Below are 27,368 nucleotides of genomic sequence, written 5' to 3'. Positions count from 1 at the left end.
TGCCATATGGTGCTATATTTTCTTATAGCATTTACAGGTTATTATAAGACTCTCTTAAATTAACTTATGTATTTACTATTTCTGGTGGTTTTCATTTCTTCCTGTGGATTCAAATTACAACCTGGTGTCAATTCCTTTTGACCCAAAGGACTGTTTGTAGTATCTTGTAAAGCAGATCTTCTAGCCAAAAATTCTCTCGGCCTATTTATTATTTATCTAGGAATAGCTTTATTTAGCTTTCATTTATGAAGCACAGTTTTGCTTAATATAGAATACTTTAATAGTGTTTTTCTCATTTTTGTTTTGTTATGTTTTGTTTTGTTTTTTTGAGATGGAGTCTCGCTCCGTTGCCCAGGCTGGAGTGCAGTGGCATGATCTTGGCTCACTGCAACCTCTGCCTCCTGGGTTCAAGTCATTTTCCTGCCTCAGCCTCCTGAGTAGCTGGGATTACAGGCATGAGCCACCATGCCTGGCTAATTTTTGTATTTTTAGTGGAGACGGTTTCACCGTGTTGGTCAGGCTGGTGTCGAACTCCTGACCTTGTGATCCGCTGGCCTTGGCCTCCCATAGTGCTGGGATTATAGGTGTGAGCCACCATGCCCGGCCTTTTTTTCCCAGTATTTTTAATATGTCCTTTTGGTCTTCATTATTTTAGATGAAAATCAGGAATTAAAAGTATTGTACTTTCCTGTACAAAGTGAATCATTTTTCTTTCTGCTTTTAAGATTTTCTTTGTCTTTGAACACTTTGACTATGATATGTTTAGATGTGGATCTTTTTGTATTTATCCTACTTGAAGTTTGTTGTGCCTCTGTGCTATCTTAATTTTTTTTCTCGAAGTTGGAGTTTTCTACCATTATTTCTTTTTTATCATCTTTGCAGATTTATTTCTGTGCACATATACATATACAAATATTTTTACAAGAATAGGGTCATACCATGAATACCACATATAATGGTATCTCGATTGTCAATATAGGTGTGTATAATTAAGACTGTGTAGCCTTCCACTGTGGATGTACCAAAATGTATTTAATTCCCTGTCACTGGACACTTTTGTTTCACTAATATGAAGACACTGTGTAAGCAATGTCTCAACATCTCTGCACCTCTATTTTTGGCATAAGTATTTCCTTAGGATGACGTCCCAGAAATGGAATTGCAAGGTATAAAAGATTATTAACTTTTTTTAAGGCTCTAAGATGCCTTTACAGTGTATCTGTTACATCCTGCTTCCACACAAATTATTCTGTATAGCCAGTACCCAAGATGCAGCTCTCAGCCCAGGTGAAGACAGCCAGGAAGCCCCAGTCAATGCTCTTGCCCAGTCTGTCAGCCTTCAGGTAGTTTAGGAGCTGAGGCATAACCTGGAATTCAAACATTTTCTTGGCATCACAAAGGATATTCTCTGGAATATCCTTTTCTTGAGGAATATTTTCACTAGAATCCAGATGGGGGCAATATCTCTGCCATATCTGAGAATCTGTTCTGGTTCAAGGGCTATCTGAGTTTTGAACTTCTGAAAAATTTATTTTCCCTGGATTCATGTTTTGCCATGGAATCCAGTTCTTCTTCAAGTGCGTCACCCATGCTCCCTATAATCTCTGAGTAATCTTCCTTTTCCACAACCTCAGGTGTAATCTTCATCTTCTGTTTCTACTACAACTGCAAATTCTGGAAAAAGGAAGTCGTGGTCTGGAATTATATGGTCCAAATGATCTGGTTGTGTACAAGCCTGCTTATGTGCCAATCTCCGGTCTAGGGTCTTGATGCTCCTTGCTGCAGTAATACGCTTTGTGGCATCTGGAGCACGTTTTGGGTCCTAAACAGCCACAAACCCTGCAGAGATGAGCACCAGACTTAAGTTAGAGACACACTGATTGTCCTGTTTCTGGGAGAGGATTCTCAGTAGGTGGCCCATATGAGGAAAAATCATTTTCCCTGGGTAGCTGATTGGTAAAAACTCGCAGGCCGGCCCAGCACGGCGGCTCTCAGCAGCAGAAGAGGAAGATTCCGGGGTGGAAGGCGTCGGCGCGGCCGGGCAGCAGCGCGTACACCTGTAGCAGGAAGGAGAGCTGGCAGCCGCACAGCGCGCAGGCCAGGGTCCGGGGCCCGGCAGCCCGGCCGCGCCCGGCCACGCTCAGCCACGCCGGCCGCCCGCCCCTCTAACATTAGTTCTTCAAATTTTTTCTTCCTTTTTCTTCTCTCCTCTCATTCTGGGACTACCATTGTATGTGTGCTGATATACTTGATGTTGTCCCAAAAGTCTTTAAGGCTCTATTCATTTTTCTTCAATTTTTATCTTCAAGTTCACTGATTCATTCCTTTGCCATCTTGAATCTTCTGTTAAAGTCCTCTAGGTGAATTTCTCATTTCAGTTATTATATCTTCAACTCCAGAATTTCTCTTTGGTTCTTTTCAATAATTCCTGTCTGTTTATTGAGATTGTCTATTTGTTGATTCAATGTTTCCATACTTTCCTTTAATTTTTTAAATGTTATTTTTTTTAGCCCTTTGAACATATTTAAATAGCTGCTTTGATGTCTGTCTGATAAACCAAATGCCTAGAATCACTCAGAGGGAGTTTCTATCATTTCCCCTTTTGCTTTAGCATGAGTCATACTTTCTTTACATGTCTCATTTTTGTTGGTGGTGTTTTTGAAAACTGAGGATTCTAGTTATATATTGTAGCAACTCTGGATTCTGTATTTCCCCCCCGAAGGTTTGTTCTTTTTAAAATTTGTTCATTGTTTAGTAACCTACCTGAGTTAAATCTATCTCCCCAGTGATATGGAGCTGCTGATATCTCTGCCCAGATTTTTTTTTAATTCTTGTTTTCCTTTTTAAGACTGACTTCTTAAGGCTCATCCCTGTGTCTGTGTAGCCCACTAGTCAGCTAATGACAGGACAGAGGTTGTGCTGAAGTGCCTCAAGCAAGTAAGGATTCTGTCTTGTGCTGAAATCTGTGTGTGGGTAAGGGAATAGATTCAAAGTTTAAGCCACTGTTAAGTCGACTCCAGCATTTTCATTTCAGCTAGGCCCTTCCGGGTCTCCTGTGCACATGTGTCCAGCCTCAGGGTCAGCCAGGATTGTGTATATAGTTTGTACTCTCTTTGGTCTCAGCTGCTCATATGTGCACCCTCAGCCAGGAATATGCTTGCCTTAACCGTGACTGTAATCTCAGACAAGAAGAGCCATTGGCCCTCCCTCCTCACTTGATGCCAGGATAATCACTTTCACCAGTGCTGTGGGATATGGGTACCTATTGCTCCAAATTGAATAAGTGTAGCTGTCTGTCCTCATGGACCTGCCATATCCTGACAGAATCTCAGCACCAACTAAGCTGGGAAGAAGGTGGAAGTTAGGATCAGCCCCAGGTAAAGACACCACACTTCCACTGTTCTTACCCAAAGTTCAATAGTTTTTCAAACATAAATGCTTCTGGAATTGTTATGTGCCATTAGTTGATTTCAAGAGGAGTGAAAGGGTTGTTTTATCAATTTTGTCCAGCTTTATGGGTATTTCTTGGGGAAAATATTTGCTGGTCTACTTACTAGACCATAGCCAGAAGTTTGAAATTTCAGGCTATAATTTTATACCCAGGTTAACTAACCCTGGTCATGTGTTCTTACTATGCCATGTGGCCTCCCTTATGTTGCTTTAGCATCTGACAATTTACAAAGTTTTTTTTCACAAGTATTACCTAGTACCCGGGACAACTCCATAACATTTTTGTTTCTGTTTTTGTTTTTTCTAGTTTTAGAGCTGAAGCTATTGAAGTATAAGAGATACTGGAGATAAATATTTACAAAGAGAAAACTTGAGTTTGGAGAGAAGGACATTAACCAAGAATGTAAAACGAATCAACGACTGTGCCAGAATAGGAACCTAGGTCTTCCATTTCCCAGCTGAGGGTCTTTGTGCATCACCCACTTGCTTTCTTTTGGAAGAGGACTGGGGATAAAAATATTCCTCATCCCTCCTCCACCCCAACTCCATCATGACCTTACTGGTATGAGGAAAAAGCCCAAGTCAAAGGGCAATAGACCATTGGCACTCCCTGCCCCTAGAGGGTGCTACTCTTTCTATAACATGAACACAGGTTGCCTAGAAAGGTGATTTAAGTGTGAAAGCATTTTTGATTATGGCAATTGCATACATTCTTTCAATCGAATTCTAGCTGGATTAACCTGTCTTTAGTATATGGCTATTAATAATTTATATTATTATCTTTCATAATATAATTCTGTTTAAAGTGTCCATTAACATTGCTTTTTCTCAGGGACTTTCCCTCAACTCCTGGGTTTTAGTTGTAGTTTGTAGCAGCCTGTTGAAGCATTCATGAGTGAGGATTTAATCAGGCAATTTTTGCAAAAATGATCAGTTTTTCAATGAAAGGAGATGACAAAATATTATAGTATTAAAATAAGTAGATATCTGTGTATCGTAGTTACAAAATGAAAAATAAAAATCCTTCCAAACTGCTCTGAAATCCGTCCTGCTTCATAAATATGGGCTTTCTGATTCTTCTGGGGGGCAGATTTCTTTGTTTTGCTGCAAATTTTTTTGATGGGGAAACTTATTCTTTTTGTTTAAGTACAAATGTCAAGTTCAAAATGGAATGTGTGGTGGACATTCTCTGGTTGCCCCCAGACTCTCTGCCCTTCTCTGCCTTACTCTGTGCCCAAAGAGGTGACCTCTAAGGACTGTAACAATTAGCTCCCCTGCCCTTTGGCTTCTGGATGATTTGACCAATGAAGGTACCAGCAGGAAAAGAGCATAGGAGGAGAGAGAGGTCTGTGGATTTGCTCCCCTAGCTCTCTTGCTGCTAGCCGTGGTTTGGCAGTGCCCCGATGCCTCCCCTAAAGACACAGGTCCTGTTGGGGGCCTTCTCCTACAGCTACAGGTCTCATCAGGTCCAGGTAAGTGCTCTTTCCCTCTACCTGTTCTGGCCCAGGGATGGAAATGGCTTTGCACTGTTGCTAGTCCTTGGTGCTTGATCGGCCTCTGTTGCTTTGCCCTAGTCCTGCTCTCAGGTCTGTAAATAAACGCTTGATGAACTTGCATACCTTTCATCCTGTTTGAGTGCTGGGAACTGCTAGACTCAGCCTGATACAGCAAGCTAGCATTTGGAGAGAAAAAAAAAAAAAGAAGAGGGCCCATGAGGGTGTCCTGAGACCAGCTTCGGTCTTAGCTCAGGCACTATTTTGCCATATGACCTTGAGTAAGTCCTTTCTTCTCTCTGACTTTCAAATGGCTCATCTGTAAGAAGAGCAGCTGGGCCAGGCGCAGTGGCTCATGCCTATAATCCCGGCATTCTGAGAGGCTGAGGTGGGCAGATCACCTGAGCTCAGGAGTTTGAGACCAACCAGTTTGAGGTCAACATGGTGAAACCCCATCTCTACTAAAACTACAAAAATTAGCCGGGTGTGGAGACACACTTGTAGTCCCAGCTACTCGGGAGGCTGAGGCAGGAGAATCGCTTGAACCCAGGAGGTGGAGGTTGCTGTGAGCTGAGATCTTGCCACTGCACTCTAGCCTGGGTGACAGAGTGAGACTCCATCTAAAAAGAAAAAAAAGCAGTTGGACAAAACCAGAGGCCTTTGCACAGTTTTTTGCTCATGTGCCACCGAACGCATTCTGAAAAAATACACAATCAAATATTTTTAAAATTTTTCCTCATGGTTTTAAATAGTTGTAAAGGGTGTAACATCCTGTGTATTGTAAATATTAATGTTTAAAATTAAACTGCTAACATCACTCCTTTAAATATATCCAATGGAATTTAAATATCACAGTAATTTTATACCCACCATCATCCATTGAAAAATTGATGAACAAACTCTCCTTTAACAGTTAGAAATTTCACAATGTTCCTCTTCCTCTTTTAAATCATTATTTCCATTCTATTTCCCCCATAGAATTTTATAGGAATGTCATATATTTTTTTCTGCTGGTAAGTCTCATATGGATCATCATGTCATAGTATCTAAATCAAAAATATGTTTGTAGGCAAAATTTTCAGAATTTTGATATTTCCTGGGATAATAAGGCTTTAAGGGTTAAACATTTCTCTGAATTGAGATATCAACGCAATAAATTTTGGGATACAACTGATTAAAATTTAGATAATTGTTAAACAGAAAATGTAAAATTAATGGGAATTCATCTCTCACTGAGATGACTGGGGAAGGGTCTGGGGAGTCTTGATTAAAAGAACGTTTACTTTCCAACATTTGCCCTCAGCCCTCTGTTTGGTGCTCTCTCTCCCCCTACCCCCAACTCAGGTTTTTTTCCTCTCCAGGCAATGTCTCGTGGTAAGGTTTGGGATGGATAAGACATACACCTTTACTGTATCAAAGGGGAGAAGGGTAGCTGAGAAAGGGAAGGTGAGAAAGGAAATCCAGGTTCACATCTTCACATGGGAGTTCTCAGGCAGGTCAGTTTTTTTGTTTGTTTGTTTGTTTGTTTTTGTTTTGTGTGTGTGTGTGTGTGTATGTTTTGAGACAGAGTCTTGCTCTATCACTCAGGCTGAAGTGCAATGGCACAATCTTGGTTCACTGCAACCTCTGCCTCCTGGGTTCAAGCAATTCTCCTGCCTCAGCCTCCTGAGTAGCTGGGATTACAGGCATGTGGCACCATACCCTGCTATCTTTTTCCTTTTTTTTTTTTTCCTTTAAGTTCTGGGATAAATGTGCAGAACGTGGAGGTTTGTTACATAAGTATACCTGTGCGGTGGTGGTTTGCTGCACCTATTAACCCGTCATCCAGGTTTTAAGTCCCACATGCATTAGGTATTTGTCCTAATGCTACCCCTCCCCTATGCCCCCACCCCCTGACAGGTCCCATTGTGTGGTGTTCCCCTCCCTGTGTCCATGTGTTCTCATTGTTCAACTCCCACTTATGAGTGAGAACATGCGGTGTTTGGTTTTCTCTTCTTGTGTTACTTTGCTGAGAATGATGGCTTCCATCTTCATCCATGTCCCTGCAAAGGACATGAACTCATCGTTTTTTATGGCTGCGTAGTATTCCATGGCGTATATGTGCCACATTTTCTTTATCCAGTCTATCATTGATGGGTATTTGGGTTGGTTCCAAGTCCTTGCTATTGTAAATAGTGCTGCAATAAACATACGTGTGCATGTGTCTTTATAGTGGAATGATTTATAATCCTTTGGGTATATACCCAGTAATGGGATTGCTGGGTCAAATGGTATTTCTGGTTCTAGATCCTTGAGGAATCACCACACTGTCTTCCACAATGGTTGAATTAATTTACACTCCCACCAACAGTGTAAAAGCATTCTTATTTCTCCACAGCCTCTCTAGCATCTGTTGTTTCCCGACTTTTTAATAATTGCCATTCTAACTGGTGTGAGATCACAGCCAGCTAATTTTTGTATTTTTAGTAGAGACAGGGTTTCACAATGTTGGCCAGGCTGGTCTCTAACTCCTAAGTTCAGGTGCTCCACCTGCCTCGCCATCCCAAAGTGTGGGATTATAGGCATGAGCCACCACGCCTGGCCTAAGACAGGTAAGTTTTAGGAAATTGTACACATGGAAGCTGAGAATCTAGAAATGGAGTATCTTAAAACTGTGTGTGGCGACTCTACCTTGGAAATTGTAACCCCTGTGGATGAGCCCCCTAATCTTGAAGGCCACTGGGCGTGGTGATGTCTGAAGGGCACCCCCGAACGGATAGCTTCACAGAGTCATGTCTCAGAGGGCCAGTTCTGGAGTTAGACTGATGCCCTGAATGACTTGGGCAACTTCCTTCACAGAAACTTCGTGCCTCAGTTTCCAGTTCTGGAGTTAGACTGATGTGCTGTATGACTTGGGTAACTTCCTTCACTGAAGCTTCGTGCCTCAGTTTCCTGTTCTGGAGTTAGACTGATGTGCTGTATGACTTGGGTAACTTCCTTCACTGAAGCTTCGTGCCTCAGTTTCCTTATGTGTAAAATGGAGATATATACAGCTCTACCTTATAGGGGATTCTTTAGGAGTTAAGTGAGATATTGTTTATGAAGCACCCGGTATATGGCAAATGCTCAAAACAGATTCAAAGGATTCAAAAGATTCCTCCCAACTCTAACACACTCTGGGAAGGGGCCCAGGGATCCCTGAATCACCTGTTCCTCCATCGAAGTCGTATTTTAAGGCAATGAGCTGCCATTAGAAACATCTTTGTGTCCCTGTAACGAAAAGCAGAGTACTCCAGAATCTTTGGCTCCTTTTTGTTAATTTGGTGTTTTGTTTTTGGTTTTGGTAAATTTTACTGTCTACTGAGGCTTTTCTGATTTTTCAACATTTATCCACAGGTCTTGACATTTACCATCTCAGGGAGGTTGATATTTCCAGTGATTCATGCGGTAGATGCAATGGCTCATGGATCTCTAAGTCTGGAGACCAGCTTGGCTGTCTTAACAGGGCTCCCCCATTTCTCAGAGAAAGAATTATAACCAGGCTATATGTGCAGGCTGTGTGAGCCCAGAAAATGACAGTTACTGCTTTCCAGGAATGGGAATAAACAGATATTCACTGTACTCTCCTGGAAAAACTGAGGTTGCCTAGGGGTCAATTTTGAATCAGGCAATCCAATATTTGAGCTTTTTGCCAGAGAAACAAAATGAGACATTGATATGCTAAGAAGTTGCTAACTGAGTCAGTTTTGCTGGCGGCCTGCTCTGATGTAACTTCTGTGCTAACGTTATTGCTTAGACACCAGGCCCACACAATGGCTACCCTGCTGACTGCCACTTTGCCACCAGAATGTGGGGCCTCCCTCGCACATCAGCAGGCTGAGTTCTGAATTCTCAGTTTCATTTCCTACTGATACAGCAGAATGCTGCTGTTTTCCTTTTATAAAGAAACCATTGGTTTATATTGCCCCTTATTTGGGTTTGTTCATTACCATCTCTCAGAGCACAGTTTTAATTTATAGAATCTTGGCAGCTTTATCTAAATGATTTCTTATTTTGAAATTTAATTTTATTCTGATATTTTTGCGAAGAATGAAAATCGGTGATGAGTGTGGTAGATTGAATGTATTCATGGTCCCAGTTCTGTATCTCTTCCTGTATTCATGCCTGATACCATGTCATTGTGCGTATTCTACCAATTTGACTCAGGGTCAGCTATGGGACTTGTCTTTACCAATGGGATGCTAGCAAATGTGATTTAAACAGAGACTTGAAAAGTGTCTGCACAATTGAGCTTGTCTGCTTTTGTTCCTCTGCCATTACCAAGTGCAGGTGCCTGTGCTAGCCTGCTGGAGGATGAGAGACATGTGGACCACAATCAAGTGGCCCTACTTGTCCCGGTCAAACTAGATTAGCTAAGAACCAGCTAAGCCCAGATATGTAAGCAAGCCCTGCTAAGACAGAAAGAACCTTTCAACAGATCTGTGGACTCGTGAACCAAATTCTTGCTCATTATTTGAAGCCACTGAGTTTTGGGGTTGTTTGTTATATAGCATTGTTGTGATAACAGATAGTGGCTTAGAATACACAGTCGCAGACCTGCCCTTCCAGAGCAGAATCCAAGGGAACACAGCCTATGCGCAAGACCTCCCAGGGACTCTGGAAACAGTGATAAACAGAGAAGGAGGGAACCTTACTAAGGAGACTCAAACACTTCCACCGTGTAGGTAGGGGATCCACATCAGTGAGATTCAGCAGAGTAACGTAAATAGAAGTACAGGCTCCAGAGTTGGGCTCCTGGGTCCAAAACCCAGATTCATTCATGAGCTTCATGTTCTTCAGCAAGTTACTTTACCTTTTTGTGTCTCCGTTTCCTCCCTTGTAAAACAGATAGATACGTCATAAGGTTGTTAGAAGGATTAGATTTAAAAATTTTTTTCAATTCATTTTTAATAACACATGTATATATATTTATGGTATACAGCATGATATTTTGAAATGATGTGGAGTGGCTAAATTGATCTATTTAACATATGCATTATCTCACATGCTTTTTTTGTGGTGAGAATACTTAAAATCTACTCTCTTGGTGATTTTCTTACCACATTTTCTTTATCTATTCATTTGTTGATGGACAGTTAGGTTGATTCCATATCCTGGTTATTATGGATAATGCAGCAGTGAACATGGAAGTGCAGATACCTCTTTGATATACTAATTTCATTTCTTTTGGATCTATGTCCAGTTGTGGGATTGCTAGATCATATGATAGTTCTATTATTAATTTTTTGATAAATCTCCATACTGTTTTCCATAATGGCTGTACTAATTTACATTCCCTCCAACAGTGTACCAGGGTTTCTTTTTCTCCACATTCTCACCAACACTTATCTTTCATTTTTGTTTTTATAGTAGCCATTCTAATAAATGTGAGGTGATATCTCATTCTGGTTTTAAGTTGCATTTCCCTGATGATTAGTGATGTCGAGTATTTTTTCATGGACCTGTTGCCCATTTGTGGGTCTTCTTTTGAGAAATGTCTAGGTCCTTTGCTCTTTTTTTTTTTCCTTTTTTTTTCTTTTGAGACAGAGTCTTGCTCTGGCGCCCAGGCTGGAGTGCAGTGGCGTGATCTCAGCTCATTGCAACCTCCACCTCCCGGGTTCAAGTGATTCTTCTGTCTCAGCCTGCCAAGTAGCTGGGACTACAGGCGCGTGCCACGACACCTGGCTAATTTTTTGTATTTTTAGTAGAGACGGGTTTTCACTGTGTTGGCCAGGATGGTCTCGATCTCCTGACCTCGTGATCTGCCTGCCTCAGCCTCCCGAAGTGCTGGGATTACAGGTGTGAGCCACTGTGCCCAGCCCCCTTGCTCATTTTTTAATAGGGTTATTTATTTTATAGCTATTGAGTTATTTGAGTTCCTTACATATCTGGGGTATTAACCCCTCATTGGATGTTTGGCTTGTAAATATTTTCTCCTATTTTGGGGGTTATCATCACTCTGATGATTGTTTCCTTTGCTGTGCAGGAACTTTTAGTTTGATGTCATCCCATTTGTCTATTTTTGCTTTTGTTGCCTATGCTTTTGGTTTCATATCCCCAAAAAATTATTATCCAGACCAATGTCATGGAATGTTTCTTGTTTTCTTCTAGTAGTCTTACAGTTTCAGGTCTACTTTTAAATGTTTAATCTATTCTGAGTTGATTTTTGCATATGGTGTGAGATAAGGGTCTCATGTCCTTATGTATGTGGATATCCATTTTCCCGACACCATTTGTTGAAGAGACTGTCCTTTCCCCATTGTGTGTTCTTGGCATCTTGGTCAAACATCAGTTGATCTTAATGCACTTGGAATGGCTCAGTGCAAGCCCTAGGTAAGTCTTTGTTAAATAAATAAATAAAGTGTGACCTCATTTCTATCCACAGGCTGATCAACACTGGGGGACGTCTGGATTACATTTGTCTTTTGGTAGGAAGGATATATTTGCATCATGGAGGGGCTGTTTCTCATTTCATGTAGTCAAACATTGACTTCTGAAGAACTGAATGCATAGTCAATAGCTTTCAAAAATCTGGGGAAAGACAACGTTTTCCTTTTGAAAACTCATGCTATTGTATCAATATCCTGGGCTCAGTTAATTCTTCTTAATATGTTTGGGGGCAGTGCTCAATGTGAGATTTCAGGAAAGGCAGGGGGAATAATGTTATCCATTCTTTAAGAGGCAGGGAAGGGTACACTACATTTCAGAAAGATATCCATTCCAAATTATTGAAATAAAAGTTTTGATGCTTAGAGAGGTAATCCTCAACTACTTGAAAAAACTCAGCTAAAAATATTTCTTTCTTTGAAGAATCTCCAAAGCCATGACTGTATTGCATTATTATTATTATTATTTTGAGACAGAGTCTCGCTCTGTTGCTAAGGCTGGAGGGCAGTGATCTCAGCTCACTGCAACCTCCATTTCCCGGGTTCATGTGATTCTCCTGCCTCAGCCTCCCAAGTAGCTGGGATTACAGGCACATGCCACCACACCCAGCTAATTTTTGTATTTTTGGTAGAGACGGGGTTTCACCATGTTGGCCAGACTGGTCTCCAACTCCTGACCTCAGGTGATCCACTCGCCTTGGCCTCCCAAAGTATTGGGATTATAGGCATCAGCCACCGCGCCAGACTCCATTATTTTTAAAAGTAACAGATACAAGTCAAAATCTCATTGTCCTGCTATGGTAGGGAAGGCACAAGGAGTGTGTGTGTGTACATGTGTGTGCAGAGAGGTCCTTTCTCCTGAATAAGAGTCTCTGCTGTCCCAGAGAGAAAAATGAGATTGTGCGATTTGAACAAGAGCTTAACCTCCATCCTCCTGCTGAGTTCTCTGACCACGCTTTTCTCCCTCCATCCCTCCCCTCCTTCTCCCCAGTAGACATAGGTCCTTAACCAGAGCCTTTTGGGAACAGGTAGAAGGTAGAGAGATTTGAATTGAGTAAAACTGGGAGAATGTAACCATCCCCATGTACCCAGATAATGGAAAGAGGAGTAGCCATTGTCTAGAACTCAATTAAATCCTTATAAGCAATACCATGAAATCTTTAATAGGAGCTCTAAATTGCTAAGAAATTTACTGTTGGTGGGCAACCACGGGCAAGACTACACCCTTGGCACAAGAGTTGACAAAAGGTCCATGGAAACTGCCTGGATGCTCTTGAGGAACATGAAGGACCTGAAGACCTAGCTGTGATGTTAGCTACTTCGGGGGTCACTTATGTCATGGATCATGAAAAGGTCATATTTAATGTACAGTTTTAAATTGAGACGGCACTTTGGGAGGCCGAGGTGAGCAGATCATCTGAGGTCAGGAGTTCGAGACCAGCCTGGCCAACATGGTGAAACCCTGTCTGTACTAAAAATACAAAAAAAAAAAAAAAAAAAAAATTACCTGGGCCTGGTGGCGGGTGCCTGTAATCCCAGCTATTCGGGAGACTGAGGCAGGAGAATCACTTGAACCTGGGAGGCAGAGGTTGCAGTGAGTGGAGACTGCGCCATTGCACTCCAGCCTGGGCAACAAGAGTGAAACTCCATCTCATACAAAACAACAAAAAAAGAGACTCTCTGGTTCATTCTTTATAGCTGTCTTAAAAACTACCCCAAAATATAGTGGCTTTAAATAATAACCATTTTATTATGCTTCTGAATTCTTGGCCAGGAATTTGGAGAGGGTGTGGAGGAGCTGACTTGTCTCTGCTCCACAATGTTTGGGACCAGGGGACTTAATGGCTGGGAGGTGAGTCAAAAACTGAGGACTAGAATGATCTGGAATATCTTCACTCACTGAGTGCCTGAGCAGGGAGGACTCAAAGACTAAGACTGTGAATTAGTTCTCTAATTAGTAGCAAATTATCACACACGATGATTTAGAACAATACACATTTATTATCCCACAATTTGGATGGGGAGGACTCTGCTCATGAGGTTGCAATCAAGGGCTAGTGTTTCATTGCAGGCTCAACAGGAGAAGGATATGCTTCTAAGCTCACTTACATAGTTGTGGGCAGGATTCAGTTCCTTTTGGGTTGCTGGACTGAGGGTTAAGGTTCCTGGTTGCCTGTTGGGCAGAGGCTGTCCTCAGTTCCTTGACATGTGGAACTCCCATGCACGGCCACTTGTTTCATCAAAAGTGGCAAGACAGAGTCCACTAGGCAGATGGGAGGTATAATCTCATGTAACATAGTCACAAAAGGGACATCCCCTCACCTTAACAGTATTCCACTGATTAGAAGCAAGTTACGGTCTCACCCTCACTAAGAGGAGAGGATTATGCAAGGGTGAATACCAGGAGATGAGGATAAGGGGAGGGGGGCATCTTAGAGTCCTTCTGCCACAGATGCCCATCAGAGTGGCTACACGTGGCCTCTCAACATGGCTTAGCTTCCTCACAACATGGCAGCCTCAGGGAAGTTGGATTCTTATAGAACAGCTCAGGGATCCAAGTATGAGCAATCTAATGAAAAAAGTGGAAGCAACATTGTCTTTTCCGAGACTTCCACAGTCTAGGAAGTTAATCCTTATCACTTCCACAGTGGTCTATGGGTTGAAGCAGTTGCAGGTCCATCCAAATTCAAGTGGAGGAGAATTAGATTGCAGCCCTTGAGGAAGAAAGACGAGGTTACATTGTAGGAGCACGTGGAATGGCTGATGTTGTCCCAGCTATCTTTGTTCTCTGCCAGTCAACTTTATGTGGACAATAAAAGGATGACACAATAAAAGGAAGTATGACCTGCTAAGGATGACTATATAAATGATTACTCAAACAATGACATTATGGATAGTGAAAGGGGTGCTATTAGTAAATACGCTGAGACAATAGGCATAAACCAGAACTGGCCAGGGCAAACCAGGATGCCTGGTTAGCCTAGACCTGCCAATATTCTATCTGTTCCCACAGGCTGTGTGGAAGTAGTGTCACTTTATCAGGTGGACTTAGCTTGGGAATCCCAAGTGTTATCCAGCAGGGATAAGCACAGTGGTTCTTCACAACAGTGGGGCTAAGAGCACTGTGGAGAAGCCCATTATGAGAAGGAACATGCAGTCAGGAAGGTGACTGAGGAAGAATGCAAGACAAATACTTTTTCAGTTACAAGCAACAGAGTCTTTCCTTAAATTATTTTAACAGAAGCAAAACAAAACAAAGCAAGCAGAAAGAATATGGATTGACTCACATAACTAAAAAGTTCAAAGGAACTACAGCTTCAGGTCTGGCTGGATCTAGGGGTTCTAACCATGTCATTGGGACTGTGTCTTCCCATAGCTGGGTCTGCTTTCCTCTGTTTCAGCTGAATTCAGGCAAGCTCTTTCCACATGGCACCCTTTGGCTCCCCTAAACTTAAACTATATCCTCACAGTCATCTCAAAGGAAAAGAAAACTTTCCATTCAAACTCTTAAATCTGGATCTCATTGGCTTGGCCTGTCATATGACCATCTTGCCAAGTCAATGGCATATATGAATGGCCAGGCCTGGGTCATTTGCTGATGGCACTCAGGGGTAGAGCAAGTCCACCCAGAACACATAGACTGAGCTTGAGAGAAGGCTTTTTCTCTAAGAAAAATTGAGACACTGTCACCAGAACAGGGGGAATGGAGAACAGATGCCCTCTATAGCCCTCTTTCCCAATAAACTAAAAAAGAGGGTTAACCTTCAAGGAGGAAGAGAGAAATCCACCTTTAGATAATAATTGCCCAGATGCTAGACCTGGCCAATTCTGGCATTTACTTCTCATGCCAGCACTAGGAAGTCAGTAAAATTAGTTGTCTCATCACCCTTTGACAGGTGCAGAAAATGCAGCATATTGGCAGAGGAAGAGGGTAGATGTATCAGTTATCTATTGCCACAATAACGCTGTGTAACAAACCACCTCCAAAACTCAGTTACAAAAAACAATAAGCATTTACTTAGCTCTTGAGTCTGTGGGTTGGAGATTTAATCTGGATAGTTCCTCTAGTCTCCTTTGAGCTCTGTCACTCTCTGGGGGTAGCTGGCTCTTGGCGGGGGGGTCACACATGTGGTGATCAGCTAGAATAACTCCGTTTCACTTTTCTCTCCTATTCTTCCAGAAGACTAGCTTGGGTATACAGTTGTCCCTGGGTATTCATGAAGAATTGGTTCCAGGACCTCCACAGAAAACAAAATCTACAGATGCTCAAGGCCCTTATATAAAATGTTGTCATATTTTCCTATAACCTATGCACATCCTCCTGTAAATTTTAAATCGTTTCCAGATTACTTACAATACCTAACACAATGTAATGCTATGTAAATAGTTGTTATTCTGTATTGTTTAGGGAATAATGACAAGAAAAAAATCTGTACGTGCCCAGTACAGATGCAACCATCATAGGCCTAACTATATTTTCAATCCATGGTTGGTTGAATCTACAAATGTGGAACCCATGGATACGAGGGCCAACTGTATTCTCACGGTGAAGGCATAAGTGCACGAGCAAGTGCAAATTCAGTTGCACAAGCACTTTTATTTTTATTTGGTTATTTTTTTGAGATGGAGTCTCATGCTGTCACCCAGGCTGGAGTGCAGTGGTGTGATCACAGCTCACTGCAGCCTCAAGCTCTCGGGCTAAAGTCATCTTTCCACCTCAGCCTCCTGAGTAGCTGGGACCACAGGTGTGCACCCCTATGCCTGGCTAATTTTTAATTTTTTTGTAGAGACAGGGTCTCACCCTGTTGCCCAGGCTGGTCTTGAACTCCTGGCCTCAAGCAATCCTCTTGCCTTGGTCTCTCAAAGTGTTGAGATTACAAGTGTGAGCCACTGTGCTTGACCTGCACAAGCACTTTTAAAGTCTCTTCTTATGTGAAATTTGCTAACATCCCACTGTCCAAAGTCACATGGCCAAACTGGGATTCAAGGAACGGGAAATAGAGTCTATGTTTTTAGTGAGAACTGCAAAGTCACATGACAAAAAGGGCTAGATTCCAGGAGGTGTGCAGAATTGGTGCCTTTAATGCAGTCAATTTCCCACAAAACAAAGAGGGTAGGGTAACTTCTTATGACTCTTTAAGGTTGCTAAAGATAGATGTATGGATTTTGTTTCTCAACAGAGTTAGCATGAAATTCAGAAAGGATCAATCATCATTCTACCTCTATTAAAGCAGCTTTTAAAAACAGTCTTTCTTTAGCCACTGTAGAAAATGTTATGGTGATTCCTCAAAAAATTAGAAATAGAATGACCGTAAGATCCAACAACTCAACTTCTGAGTATCTACCCAAAAGAATTGAAAGCAGAGAACTGAACAGATACTTATACATGAATATTCATAGCAACATTATTCACAATAGGTAAAAGGTAGAAGCAACCCAAGTATCCATCAATGGATGAATGGATAAATGACATGTGGTATAGCCATACAATGAAATATTATTCAGCCTTAAAAAGGAATGAAAGTCTGCCGGGCGCAGTGGCTCACGCCTGTAATCCCAGCACTTTGGGAGGCCGAGGCAGGTGGATCACGAGGTCAGGAGATCGAGACCATTCTGGCTAAAACGGTGAAACCCCGTCTCTACTAAAAATAAAAAACATTAGGTGGGCGTGGTGGCAGGCGCCTGTAGTCCCAGCTACACGGGAGGCTGAGGCAGAAGAATGGCATGAACCCGGGAGGCGGAGCTTGCAGTGAGCCGAGATCGTGCCACTGCACTCCAGCCTGGGTGACAGAGTGAGACTCCGTCTCGAAAAAAAAGGGAATGAAATTCTGATACACGCTACAAAATGAATGAATCTTTAAGATTCATTGTGCTAGTGAAATGAGCCAGATACAAAAGGACAAATATGGTGTGGTTCCCCTTATATGAGAGTGCTTAGAATAGTCAAATTCATAGAGTGATAGAAAGTAGTACAGTGGTTGCCAGGGGCAGGTAGGAGGAATGGGAAGTTAGTGTTTAATAGGTGTAGCATTTCCGTTTGGGATGATGAAAAATTATGAAGATGAATAGTGGTGATGGTTACACAACAATGTGAATGCACTTCATATCACTGAACTGTACACTTACAATGTTTAAAATGGTGACTTTTATGTATATATACTCTTGCACAATTTTTTTTTTTTTATTTCGAGACAGAGTTCCGCTCTTGTTGCCCAAGCTGGAGTGCAGTGGCACGATCTCGGCTCACTGCAACCTCTGCCTCCCGGGTTCTCCTGCCTCAGCCTCCCTAGTAGCTGGGATGACAGGCGCCTGCCACCACACCCAGCTACTTTTTTGTATTTTTAGTAGAGACGGGGTTTCACCACATTGGCCAGGCGGGTCTCGAACTGCTGACCTCAGGTGATCTGCCCACCTCAACCTCCCAAAGTGCTGGGATTACAGGTGTGAGCCACCGTGCCCGGTCTCACAATTTTCTTTAAAGTTCCTTCTCTTGATGTTGCTATTCAAAGTTTTGGTTGCGCCAACAATCAATCAACTAATATTGTTTTGCTGCCTTACCTAATAATCGTAGAGAGCTGTGCTGGCCAGAAAGAAATCATTTGCTTAGTCCCTTTCTTCAATGACCTCACAGTTAAGTTGGGAAAATGGAATGTTAAAACAGAATAGCAAGGCCCAAAGAGTTTAAGAACCAATAATACAAGGCAAGGTGGTAACCACACCAAGTGACGGGCCAGTGACTACCACAGAACCTGAGAGGCAGGGAGCTTTTAAAACTTCAAATATCCAGATTCCTCCTGGATCAAAATCTTGAGATTGAAGAGAAGCTGGAAAACTTGTACTTTTCAAAAGCTCCCAGGAAATTCAGATGCCTAGCCAGGGTTAGAGAATCCCTCTAAACTATACACAACAAAATTAATTTTACGGGGGGAAAAGCCTGTTTGAAGAATTACAGCTTACTGGGAACACTGGAAATTGCAAAACTTAAAATAACTTTTACCTGGTAGAAATAAGCAACAGAAAATAAAACACAAAGACTAACACTGCGTCCAGTAAATAGTGACTAAACATGGATGGAAGACCCTACATCTGCATGACAAAATTGAGATCATAAAATTTGCCTAGGAAAATTGGACCTCATGGGAATAACAGCTACAAAAGAACATATTCATGTTATGAAGAAAGATAATCAGCAAATTTTGATGTTGACAAGCCACTGATCAATGAATCAAATTTTTTTCCGTTGAATATACAATGAAAAGATTCCATTCCAATGAAAATAGTTTCAGTGTAGGCTTCTAGCTTTTACAAACATATTAAATATTTCACTTTTGTTAACTTGTTATTTTGAAATAATTTCAAAATTATAGAACAGTTGCAAGAATAGGACAAAGACCTTTTGCATACCCTTTGTTCAAATTTGCCAATTCATATTCAGTCACATATAATTGCTTTATCTTATATATATAATATATGTATGCATACAGACATATACATATGTGTATATATTTTTTGAGAGTTGCAGATAATCATGTGCCTTTCCATCAAAAGTGTGTACTTTCTAAGAGTGAGAAGATGATTTTACACAACCAGAAAATGATGATCAATCCAGAAATTTAAAATGAATACATACTATTCTCTAATATACAACTATATTCAAATTTCACCAATTGTCCCCAAAATGTCCTTTATAGTAATTTTTTTCCCACTCTGATCCAGGAGCCAAAAAAAAAATGGTTCAAGATCACTTTTTGCATTTAGTTGTCATACTTATCTCTTTAGTCTCCTTTAATTTGAAACGTTCCTTGGTCTTTCTTTGTCTTTCACAACATTGACATTTTTGCAGAATACAGGCCAGTTGTTCTGTAGAATGTCCCTTGATCTGGATTTGTCTGATGTTTCCTCATGATTAGATTTGGGTTATGCATTTTTGGCAGGAATTCTGTGTAAGCACTGTTGGTTGTCGGTGCATCCCATCAAGAGTCACATGCTGGCAGTTTGTCCAATTACTGGTGAAAGAAACATTCCATTTTACTTTTCTATGCCTCACTCCCCTCATCTGCTAATGGAGATAACTGAGGGACATAGTTGGATGGCTTCATGGCTGAGCTGTCATTCGAGACATGCCCCGCCCACTGGATAGTTTTGCAGATGGAAGCCGTTGAGATCAACATCATCATTAATATCATCATCTCGACTCTCTAGGATACCTACTGTGTGCTGGCATTCATTGCTTTTTCTAACCCTCATGTAAAACATGCACGTCTGTGTTATTATCCCCATTTAACAGTTAAGGAAACTGGGGCTCAGAGACAGTGGTGTGATGTGCTCAGGATCACATGGCTGGAAAGGGACTGAGCTGGGATTGGAACCCAGTTGGGTCTGAGTCCAGACAGAGTCTGAGCCCTGTACTATGACACATTGTAATTGCATTCACAAGTGTGTTTCTCAGCAGAAAGGATGGATTATTAAAGCCTCCTTTGGGAGCACCAGATGGTGAAGGAGGAAACGAGGTGGACAAGCTCTTGCCATCTTTATTCCTTTTCTTTTTTTCTCATGGCCTGGGCCCATCTCCATTCTGAGATCGAGCTGAATTAAAATCAGGACTACTGCCATAGTGGGGGGCACTGCCAACTGGATTTGGGGAAGCTGCCTTCAAAGCTGACTTTGCTCCCTTCTCGGCTGTCTAGCCCTGCTCAAATGAGGTGACTCCACCCTCATCCCATCCCGGAGCCTGAGTTTCCTTATACATGTTGAAGTCGATACGGGCTGGAAATGGTAATCATAATTGCCATGCATTGGGTGCATAACATGAATTAAGTCTTTAAATAACTCTGTGGTGTTAGGTACCTTATTTTGCCCAATTTTACAGATGAGAAAAACTGAGGTTTTTATAGTGGCTAATGTTACAATCTGCACAGGTCTAAGTGCAGAGACTAGATGAGATCTTTACTAGGATGCCAGGCTTTCTCTAGGCTTCATGGGCTGGCAGGCTCCATGGAACAGGTTTATGAAACATAAGGAGCATTTATTGTTGACTCCTGGGACAGGCTACATAGATTTTTGCCTCAATGCTGATTCCTTATCTGGGCGATCAGTTTGATCTCTTTCTTTCTTTCTTTTTCTTTTTCTTTTTTTTTTTTGGAGACAGAGTCTCGCTCTGTCGCCAGGCTGGAGTGCAGTGGCACGATCTCGGCTCACTGCAACCTCCGCCTCCCGGGTTCAAGCAATTCTCCTGCCTCACCCTCCCGAGTAGCTGGGACTACAGGCGAGCGCCACCATGCGCAGCTAATTTTTGTACTTTTAGTAGAGATGGGGTTTCACCATGTTGGCCAGAATGGTCTCGATCTCTTGACCTCGTGATCCGCCCGCCTCGGCCTCCCAAAGTGCTGGGATTACAGGCTTGAGCCACCCCACCCAGACTGATCTCTTTCTTTCTATTTGCCAGTATCTTGTCCTGGATCTTCTTTCTCTCCGTTTTCACTCCTGGACTCACCTCCCTGGGGGACTGCCAAGGCCTAAGGTACCTGCTTCTCTGGAGACTTCACCATGACCTGCAAGTTCCCTCCTTGAGGAAGTACGTTGCTGCTGGTTGATCCCAGCTCCTTCCCAACTTCTCCCTGTGCAGGGATGGGGAGGTAGAGGAATGGAAGAAAAGAAGAAAATTCCAGAGCAAAAGTTGGAATTTTGTACCAGATCAAGACACTTGAGCCTTAAAATGGGGGTGACTGTCCTTTCTCTGCCCACTTTGGAGAAATAGTCAATCAAACGAGAAAATGCTGCCAACTTGTTTGATAAATTGCTAAGGCATTTTCTAAGACCAGATCGTGTGATTTATCCCCCCCTTTGTGTAGAGACTTGAAAGCCCAAGTCACCCTGGCTGGGCTGTTACAAGAGAGCATTTCCCTTGTTTTTCAGGCTTAAGGAAAAGTAACTCAGCTTGAGGAAGAAAACACCATTTCGTGAAGTCTTAGCCTTCATTCTTTTCCATGCCCTTTTGAGCCGACTGTTTCTCTATAAAGGCAACTTCTCCACCAAGACCTACCCAGCAGATCTTAGCCAAGCCCCCAGGTTCTGTTTGGGACCCAAAGGCTTCTTCTGAGGCAACTCCCACCACCTGCTTGTGACACAAGTTTGACATCTGCCCATCACCTACTAGAAAAAGCCTCAGCATCTTAACTTCCTGGGTTTTCCAAATGTTGCCAGACTCTAGCACAAAGAAATGCAACTTTGGTGTATCTCCACATCACGTCCTCAGTCTCAGCGAACCCTCACAGTCCTCCAAGAGGAACATTGGAAGGTTCTGCTCAGCCCCCCACGTCCCTTCTCTCAAGGCTGGGTCTCAAGAGGCTCTATGTGTTTTGTGACCCTGCCATCTTTGGCCATAGAGGATCAGCTCCTGGTGGCACCTAAGCCAAGCTTGACTCACTCCATTCTCTATTCTGAATTTGGATTGAGCGCAGAGACTCCAGTCAGTACTTGCTGCACTGAGAGGATGGTATGCTAACCATTTTGACTTCGTGTCCAGGGAAGCAGAGACGACCCCCAACCTGGAGAGAGCGTGGGAAGGAGGGAGAAGTTAGGACTGAGATGTCAAGAGATCTGTGGCCCAGAGTGATGGAGAGAGAAAGCCCAGGTCCTGAAACTTTTCTAGTTCCTGGCTCTGAATCCCCTTGAGGCTTTGTTTCATTTCCTGCCCTTGGATACCATGATCCACCTTCTAATTTTCCTTTTTTTGTCTGTTTAGCGTGATTTCTTTTCTATTGGTTACAACTGAAAGCGTACTGATAAGACTGGTAGGTTTTAGAATCCCCATTTTTCAAAGACAGACACTAAAGCTCAGAGATGAAGCCCTGAGGCCAGGATCACCCGGGTAGTGAGGGCACCGGAAATTCCACCTGCCGACGTGTGTGCTTTCTCTACACGAGACACTTTCTTTTTTTTTTTTGAGACAGAGTCTCGCTCTGTCGCCCAGGCTGGAGTGTAGTGGCGCGATCTCGGCTCACTGCTAGCTCCGCCTCCCGGGTTCACGCCATTCTCCTGCCTCATCCTCCCAAGTAGCTGGGACTACAGGCACCCGGCTAATTTTTTTATATTTTTAGTAGAGACGGGGTTTCACCGTGTTAGCCAGGATGGTCTTGATCTCCTGACCTCACTACACAAGACACTTTCTAAGGACTTCACACATTACATCATTTAATCCTCAGGGCACCCCATGAGGTAGATAAAACTGTTAGCATCATTTTATTTATTTTACTTTATTTTATTTCTTTTTATTTTATTTTATTTTTTTTGAGATGGAGTCTCGCTCTGTCGCCCAGGCTGGAGCACAGTGGCTTGATCTTGGCTCACCGCAACCTCCGCCTCCCGGGTTCAAGCGATTCTCTTGCCTCAGCCTCCTGAGTAGCTGGGACTACAGGCGTGTGCCACCACACCTGGCTAATTTTTGTATTTTTAGCAGAAATGGGGTTTCACCGTGTTAGCCAGGATGGTATCAATCTCCGGACCTTGTGATCCACCCGCCCTGGCCTCCCAAAGTGCTGGGGTTACAGGCGTGAGCCACCGAGCCTGGCCTATCATTTTAAAGATGAAGAAGTGGGGGCAAGAAGTTGAGCCATCTGCTGGAGACCACACCGCAGGGGAAGAGGACCAGAGCCAGTGAACCTGGGAACTGACGCCAGAGGCTGGGCTCTTAAAATGATGTAGTAATGCTAGTCCTGGAGGCAGTGGGCTAGGCATGGAAGGAGTAAAAAGTTTCCAGAATTTGATAAACTCAGGCACGCCGAGTTGAACCACAGACCCTCAGAAGATGGGAGAGCCTGTGGGGGTCCCTCCCGGACCACGCTTCCACCGATGTGAGCATCTGTTCTTCCACACCCCTGACCAACAGTCATTTTTCCAACGCTGTATCACAGAGCCTGCTCCATCATAGAGCAGGTCTGGTCTTGTCCCCTGGGCGATCACAAAATATGTTGGCTCCTCCACCCACACACCCTCCCCCTTGAAGCTCTGCCCAGAGCTCGCCTGGTGTTTGTAGGGGTCCTCCCCTTCTCGTGGCTTCCCCACACTGGTCACAGTGTCATTGCTCTCGAAAGTGAGGGGGCTAAGATATGACCACAGTGCACCTGATGGGACCATAGCCACCTCATACAGTACCTAGCCACTTTCTTGGGCAGGTCCTCAGGACACTCCGAAAGTTCCACAAGGTGAGTATGCCCTCAGTTAATTCCTGAATGGAGACAAACCACAGCTCTGGGTGATTGCATAGTTTCTGCTGTGGTTTGGGAAATATGTGGGTTCATTTATAAGGTGGATTTTGTCAGGAAGACTTCAAGCTCAGCCATTGTCCCCTGAGGATACCCTTCATGGCCCATCTGATACAGAATGAAGAAAGGAAGCACTCTTCAAGGCCGAGACCCCTGGGGAGGAGATGCCTCTATGGTCGAGATGTGCTGATAGAAGGCCCAGCTCCTGGGACCCATGGGTGGCGAAGAAACAGAAAGGGCTTGCAGTGATTCCAGAAAAAGAAGGCTGAGAAGGACCATGAGCTTTTATAGGCCAGAGGTGCCTGAAGACAGGCTGTGGATTATTTCAGGTTGGTGGTCACTGATGCTCTTGAGTGAAAGCCACAGATTTTCTCCCCCAAAATGCACATACAGACATACATTTGGTTAAGGAGTAGTTCTTGGTTCCCCAAACCAATGCAAAGTCCCCATTTAAGAATCCCTGCTCTAGAGAGAAACTTCCATCTAATTAAGACCCTCCTGGAATCTTCGCTGACCCACGCCCGGGCTGGGTAGGACCCTTCCTTGAGCTGCACTGAGCACCTCACTGTTGGCACTGTACTGCAAAGGTTTTAAGAAGGTGGCCCTTAAACCAGCAACATCAGCATCACCTGGAAACGCATTAGAAATGCACACTCTTGGTGCCTAACCTAGACCAAATGAATTCAAAACTCTGGGGTGGGCTCAGCAATCTGAACAGGCTCTCCTGCTGATTCCAAGGATCACTTGCATTTGAGAAGAGCTGCTGCAAATAGTTCTCCTCTTCATGGTGTGTGTCTGTCCTACTAGATACAAGGCACCTGGCACATAGTAAGCGCTCAAATGAATAATTATCGTATCAAGTTTTCCCGACTCCCAGGGCAGGAGTTTTTCCTTGGTACCATACAGCTTTCAGCTGTGGTGACTGAGACCCCATGTCATTTTGGATCTAGTTTCTACTCTAAGGCCTAAGATCAGGCTTGGCTCCACTAGGCAGAGGAGGGGACCCGGCCTTGAGGCAGGTGCCCAGAAACCTTCACACAAGGATCGAGCCAGACAGACATCAAATCTGGGAGCATCTCTCCAGGTAACAAGGCCCCAACCACCTGGTGGATGAGGGGCAGGTGGACTAGGGGCTGCCTGCCCAGCACATATGCTCAGGGCTCACAGGACCTAACTCTGCCATGCTCTGCAAGCTGCCCCTACTCACCTTGGTGCCTGCTGCACACCAGCCTGGGCAGAGGCTGCCAAACCTCTGGCAGGGACATACTTACCAGGTTGGTGGGGAGAAAAATGGCCACTTTCAATTTCAATTTTTAAGGAATCTCCAACTTTTAGGGGTCTGGGGGGAAGTGGTTAGAAGACTCCTCTTTTTTTTTTGTTTTTGAGACGGAGTCCCACTCTGTCACCCAGGCTGGAGTGCAATGGCGTGGTCTCGGCTCACTGCAACCTCCGCCTCCCAGGTTCAAGCAATTCTCCTGCCTCAGCCTCCTGAGTACCTGGGACTACTGGCTGGTGTGTGCCACCACACCTGGCTAATTTTTGTATATTTAGTGGAGAAGGGGTTCACTATGTTGGCCAGGCTGGTCTCCAATTCCTGACCTCGTGATCTACCCGCCTTGGCCTCCCAAAAGGATTATTTGCGTGAGCCACCACTCCCGGCCAGAAGATTCCTTTTAACGTCTTGTGTTATGAGTGTTTGTTAAGGGGGGCAAGAGTTGTGTTTCTTAATTTCATGTCTCCCATATAGGGCTAAACTCCCAGTTTAACTTATTAGGGAAAGGAGGTGTCTTCTACACAGTGCCTCCATTTCCTAAAATTTTAAAAATAACTTTTTTGAGGATTGTAGGGAAAACATTTCTGTAACCCTTCCTGTCTCATATTGCTCCAGTTCTTTAAACATTACAAAAAAGAACATTTGATTTTTGAAGGTGGGGGCAGAGAAGATACCTGTTTACTCTTAATTTCCAATGCTTTTATTTTTGAAAAGTACCCTTGCAGTTTTCTTTTGGGGAGGGGCAAAGAAGGATTTCTGTTCACCTTGCATCTCATAGAAGAGCAATTCTTAACATTTTTATTCCAAAAATCAACCAGTTGTGGGAGATGTAGGATGGATCCAGTAATCCCTCCTTGTCTCTATAATAGGGCAGGTCCTTCATACTTACAATTTTTTAAAAATCGGATTTTTTAGGAGAATAGGGAAGAGAATAGAAAAAAAAATCCATTTTAAACTTTCCCAAGTCACAAGGAGGCAGTTGCTCAAGTTAAAAAACAACAACAACAACAACAATAACAACAACAAAAAAAACTGGCTATTTTGGGGTGTTGGAAAGAAATATCCTGGTTCACGTTTTATTTCACATGCAAGTTTCTCAAATTTTCCTTCTCTAAATCAACCTAACTGGGGGATATGGGGGTGGGGGGCGCTAATATCCCTTAACCTTTAACCCCTCTTGTCTTACTGTAGGACCAGTTTTTCAAACTTTTATTTAGAAATACATATATATATTTTAATTTGGCAAGGATAGGCAGAAACAGCCGCTTCACTGGCATTTCACATAAAAGCGGCTCCTCAAGTATTTATTTTAAAAATCAGTCTGGCTGGGGGGCTAGAGTCCCCTTAACCACTCTTGTCGGACATGGGGCCAGTCCTTCAAACTTTTATTTTACTACATTAGTTTTTTTGGGAGGAGTGGCAGGGCAATAGAATATTCCCAATAAGCCTTCCAGTCTTCCAGCAAGCCAGCTCTTGAAAACTTTTATTTCAGAAATCAATCTGGTTTTTTTTTGGCGGGGGGGTACAGCGGGGTACAGAGTTCCCATTAACCTCTTGCGTTCCGCCGAGAGCCGGCTCCCTGAACTTTTTTTCCAGCGTGAAAATGACATTTCCGAGGGGCTGGGGGACTGGGGGAGGGCAGAAGGGAGCCGGGGAGCGGGCGCGGGGGGCGCGGGGAGGGCAGGGCGCGGCGCGGGAAAGTTTGGGGGGGCGGGTGCGCCGCGGCACGGGGGCTGGCGGACGGCAGGGCGGGCGCGCCCCTGGACCGGCCGGCTTTGTGTGCCGCGCGGAGGCCGGCAGCGCGGAGGCCGAGGCCGAGGCCCCGAGCTCGCGGGCCGCACGGCGAGGCCGGCCCGGGGGCGGGCAGGGCGGCGGGGGGCGGCGGCGGCCCCGCGAGGGGCGGCTCGGCGGCAGCGGCTGCCGCGGCGCGGCCGGTGCGGGCCGGGGGTGGGGGCGAGGGCCGGCGCCCCCCCCGCGCGCCCCCAGCGCCCCCGCCCCCCCGGCCTGAGCGGGGCGGGCGGAGGAGGGAGCGGCGGCGGCGGCGGCGGCGGCGGCATTGTGCGCGCACCAGCAGCCCGGCCCGGGAGGAGCAGGACGCGCCGGGGCCGCCTCCTCCCGCACGGACCCATGAACCAGCCGGGCGGCGCGGCGGCTCCGCAGGTACGACGGGGGGCCGGGGGCATGCACCGCGCGGGGGACCCCGGGGGGCCGGGGCCCGGGGCGCTGCGCCACTTCATTGCAAGATTTGCAAAATGCAAAGTGCCTGGGCACGTTTGCGGGCTTTTTGTGGGCGCAATCGGGAGGGTCGGGGTCCGGAGAGCACCCCCCCGGGCGCTGCGGGGTGCGAGGAGGGTGGGGGTGACGAGGGGGTCTTTTGGGGCCCCCACCCAGCGCCCCCTCCGGCCCCGGGCTCGGACCGGAGCCCAGAAAACAAAGCGGCGAGAGAACAGAGCAGCCATTTCAGTTTGGACAATTCACATTTTGC

General features: G+C 44.3%; 1 protein-coding gene and 1 pseudogene across 33 annotated transcripts in view; one reads left to right on the top strand and one right to left on the bottom strand.

The window, feature by feature from the left end:
* Nucleotides 1–26,940, bottom strand: LOC117981609 (programmed cell death protein 2-like; annotated as a pseudogene).
* Nucleotides 26,905–27,368, top strand: part of ZNF618 (zinc finger protein 618) — a 180,543-nt gene continuing 180,079 nt past the window's right edge. For 19 of the 33 annotated variants that reach the window (XM_063593932.1, XM_034928898.3, XM_055117729.2 and 16 more), the window contains exon 1: nt 26,925–27,043. In XM_063593932.1, the coding sequence (XP_063450002.1) occupies nt 27,011–27,043 (33 nt within the window). In that variant the 5' untranslated portion in view covers nt 26,925–27,010. Of the gene's footprint in view, nt 27,044–27,368 lie in introns of all 33 variants that reach the window. The other 14 variants (XM_055117732.2, XM_055117733.2, XM_034928897.3 and 11 more) reach the window with 4 other exon arrangements.

Source organism: Pan paniscus, chromosome 11 (genome assembly GCF_029289425.2).
Source record: "Pan paniscus chromosome 11, NHGRI_mPanPan1-v2.0_pri, whole genome shotgun sequence".
Classification (NCBI taxonomy): Eukaryota; Metazoa; Chordata; class Mammalia; order Primates; family Hominidae; genus Pan; species Pan paniscus.
Note: the sequence above shows the minus strand (reverse complement) of the source record. Positions and strands in the feature narration are given on the sequence as shown.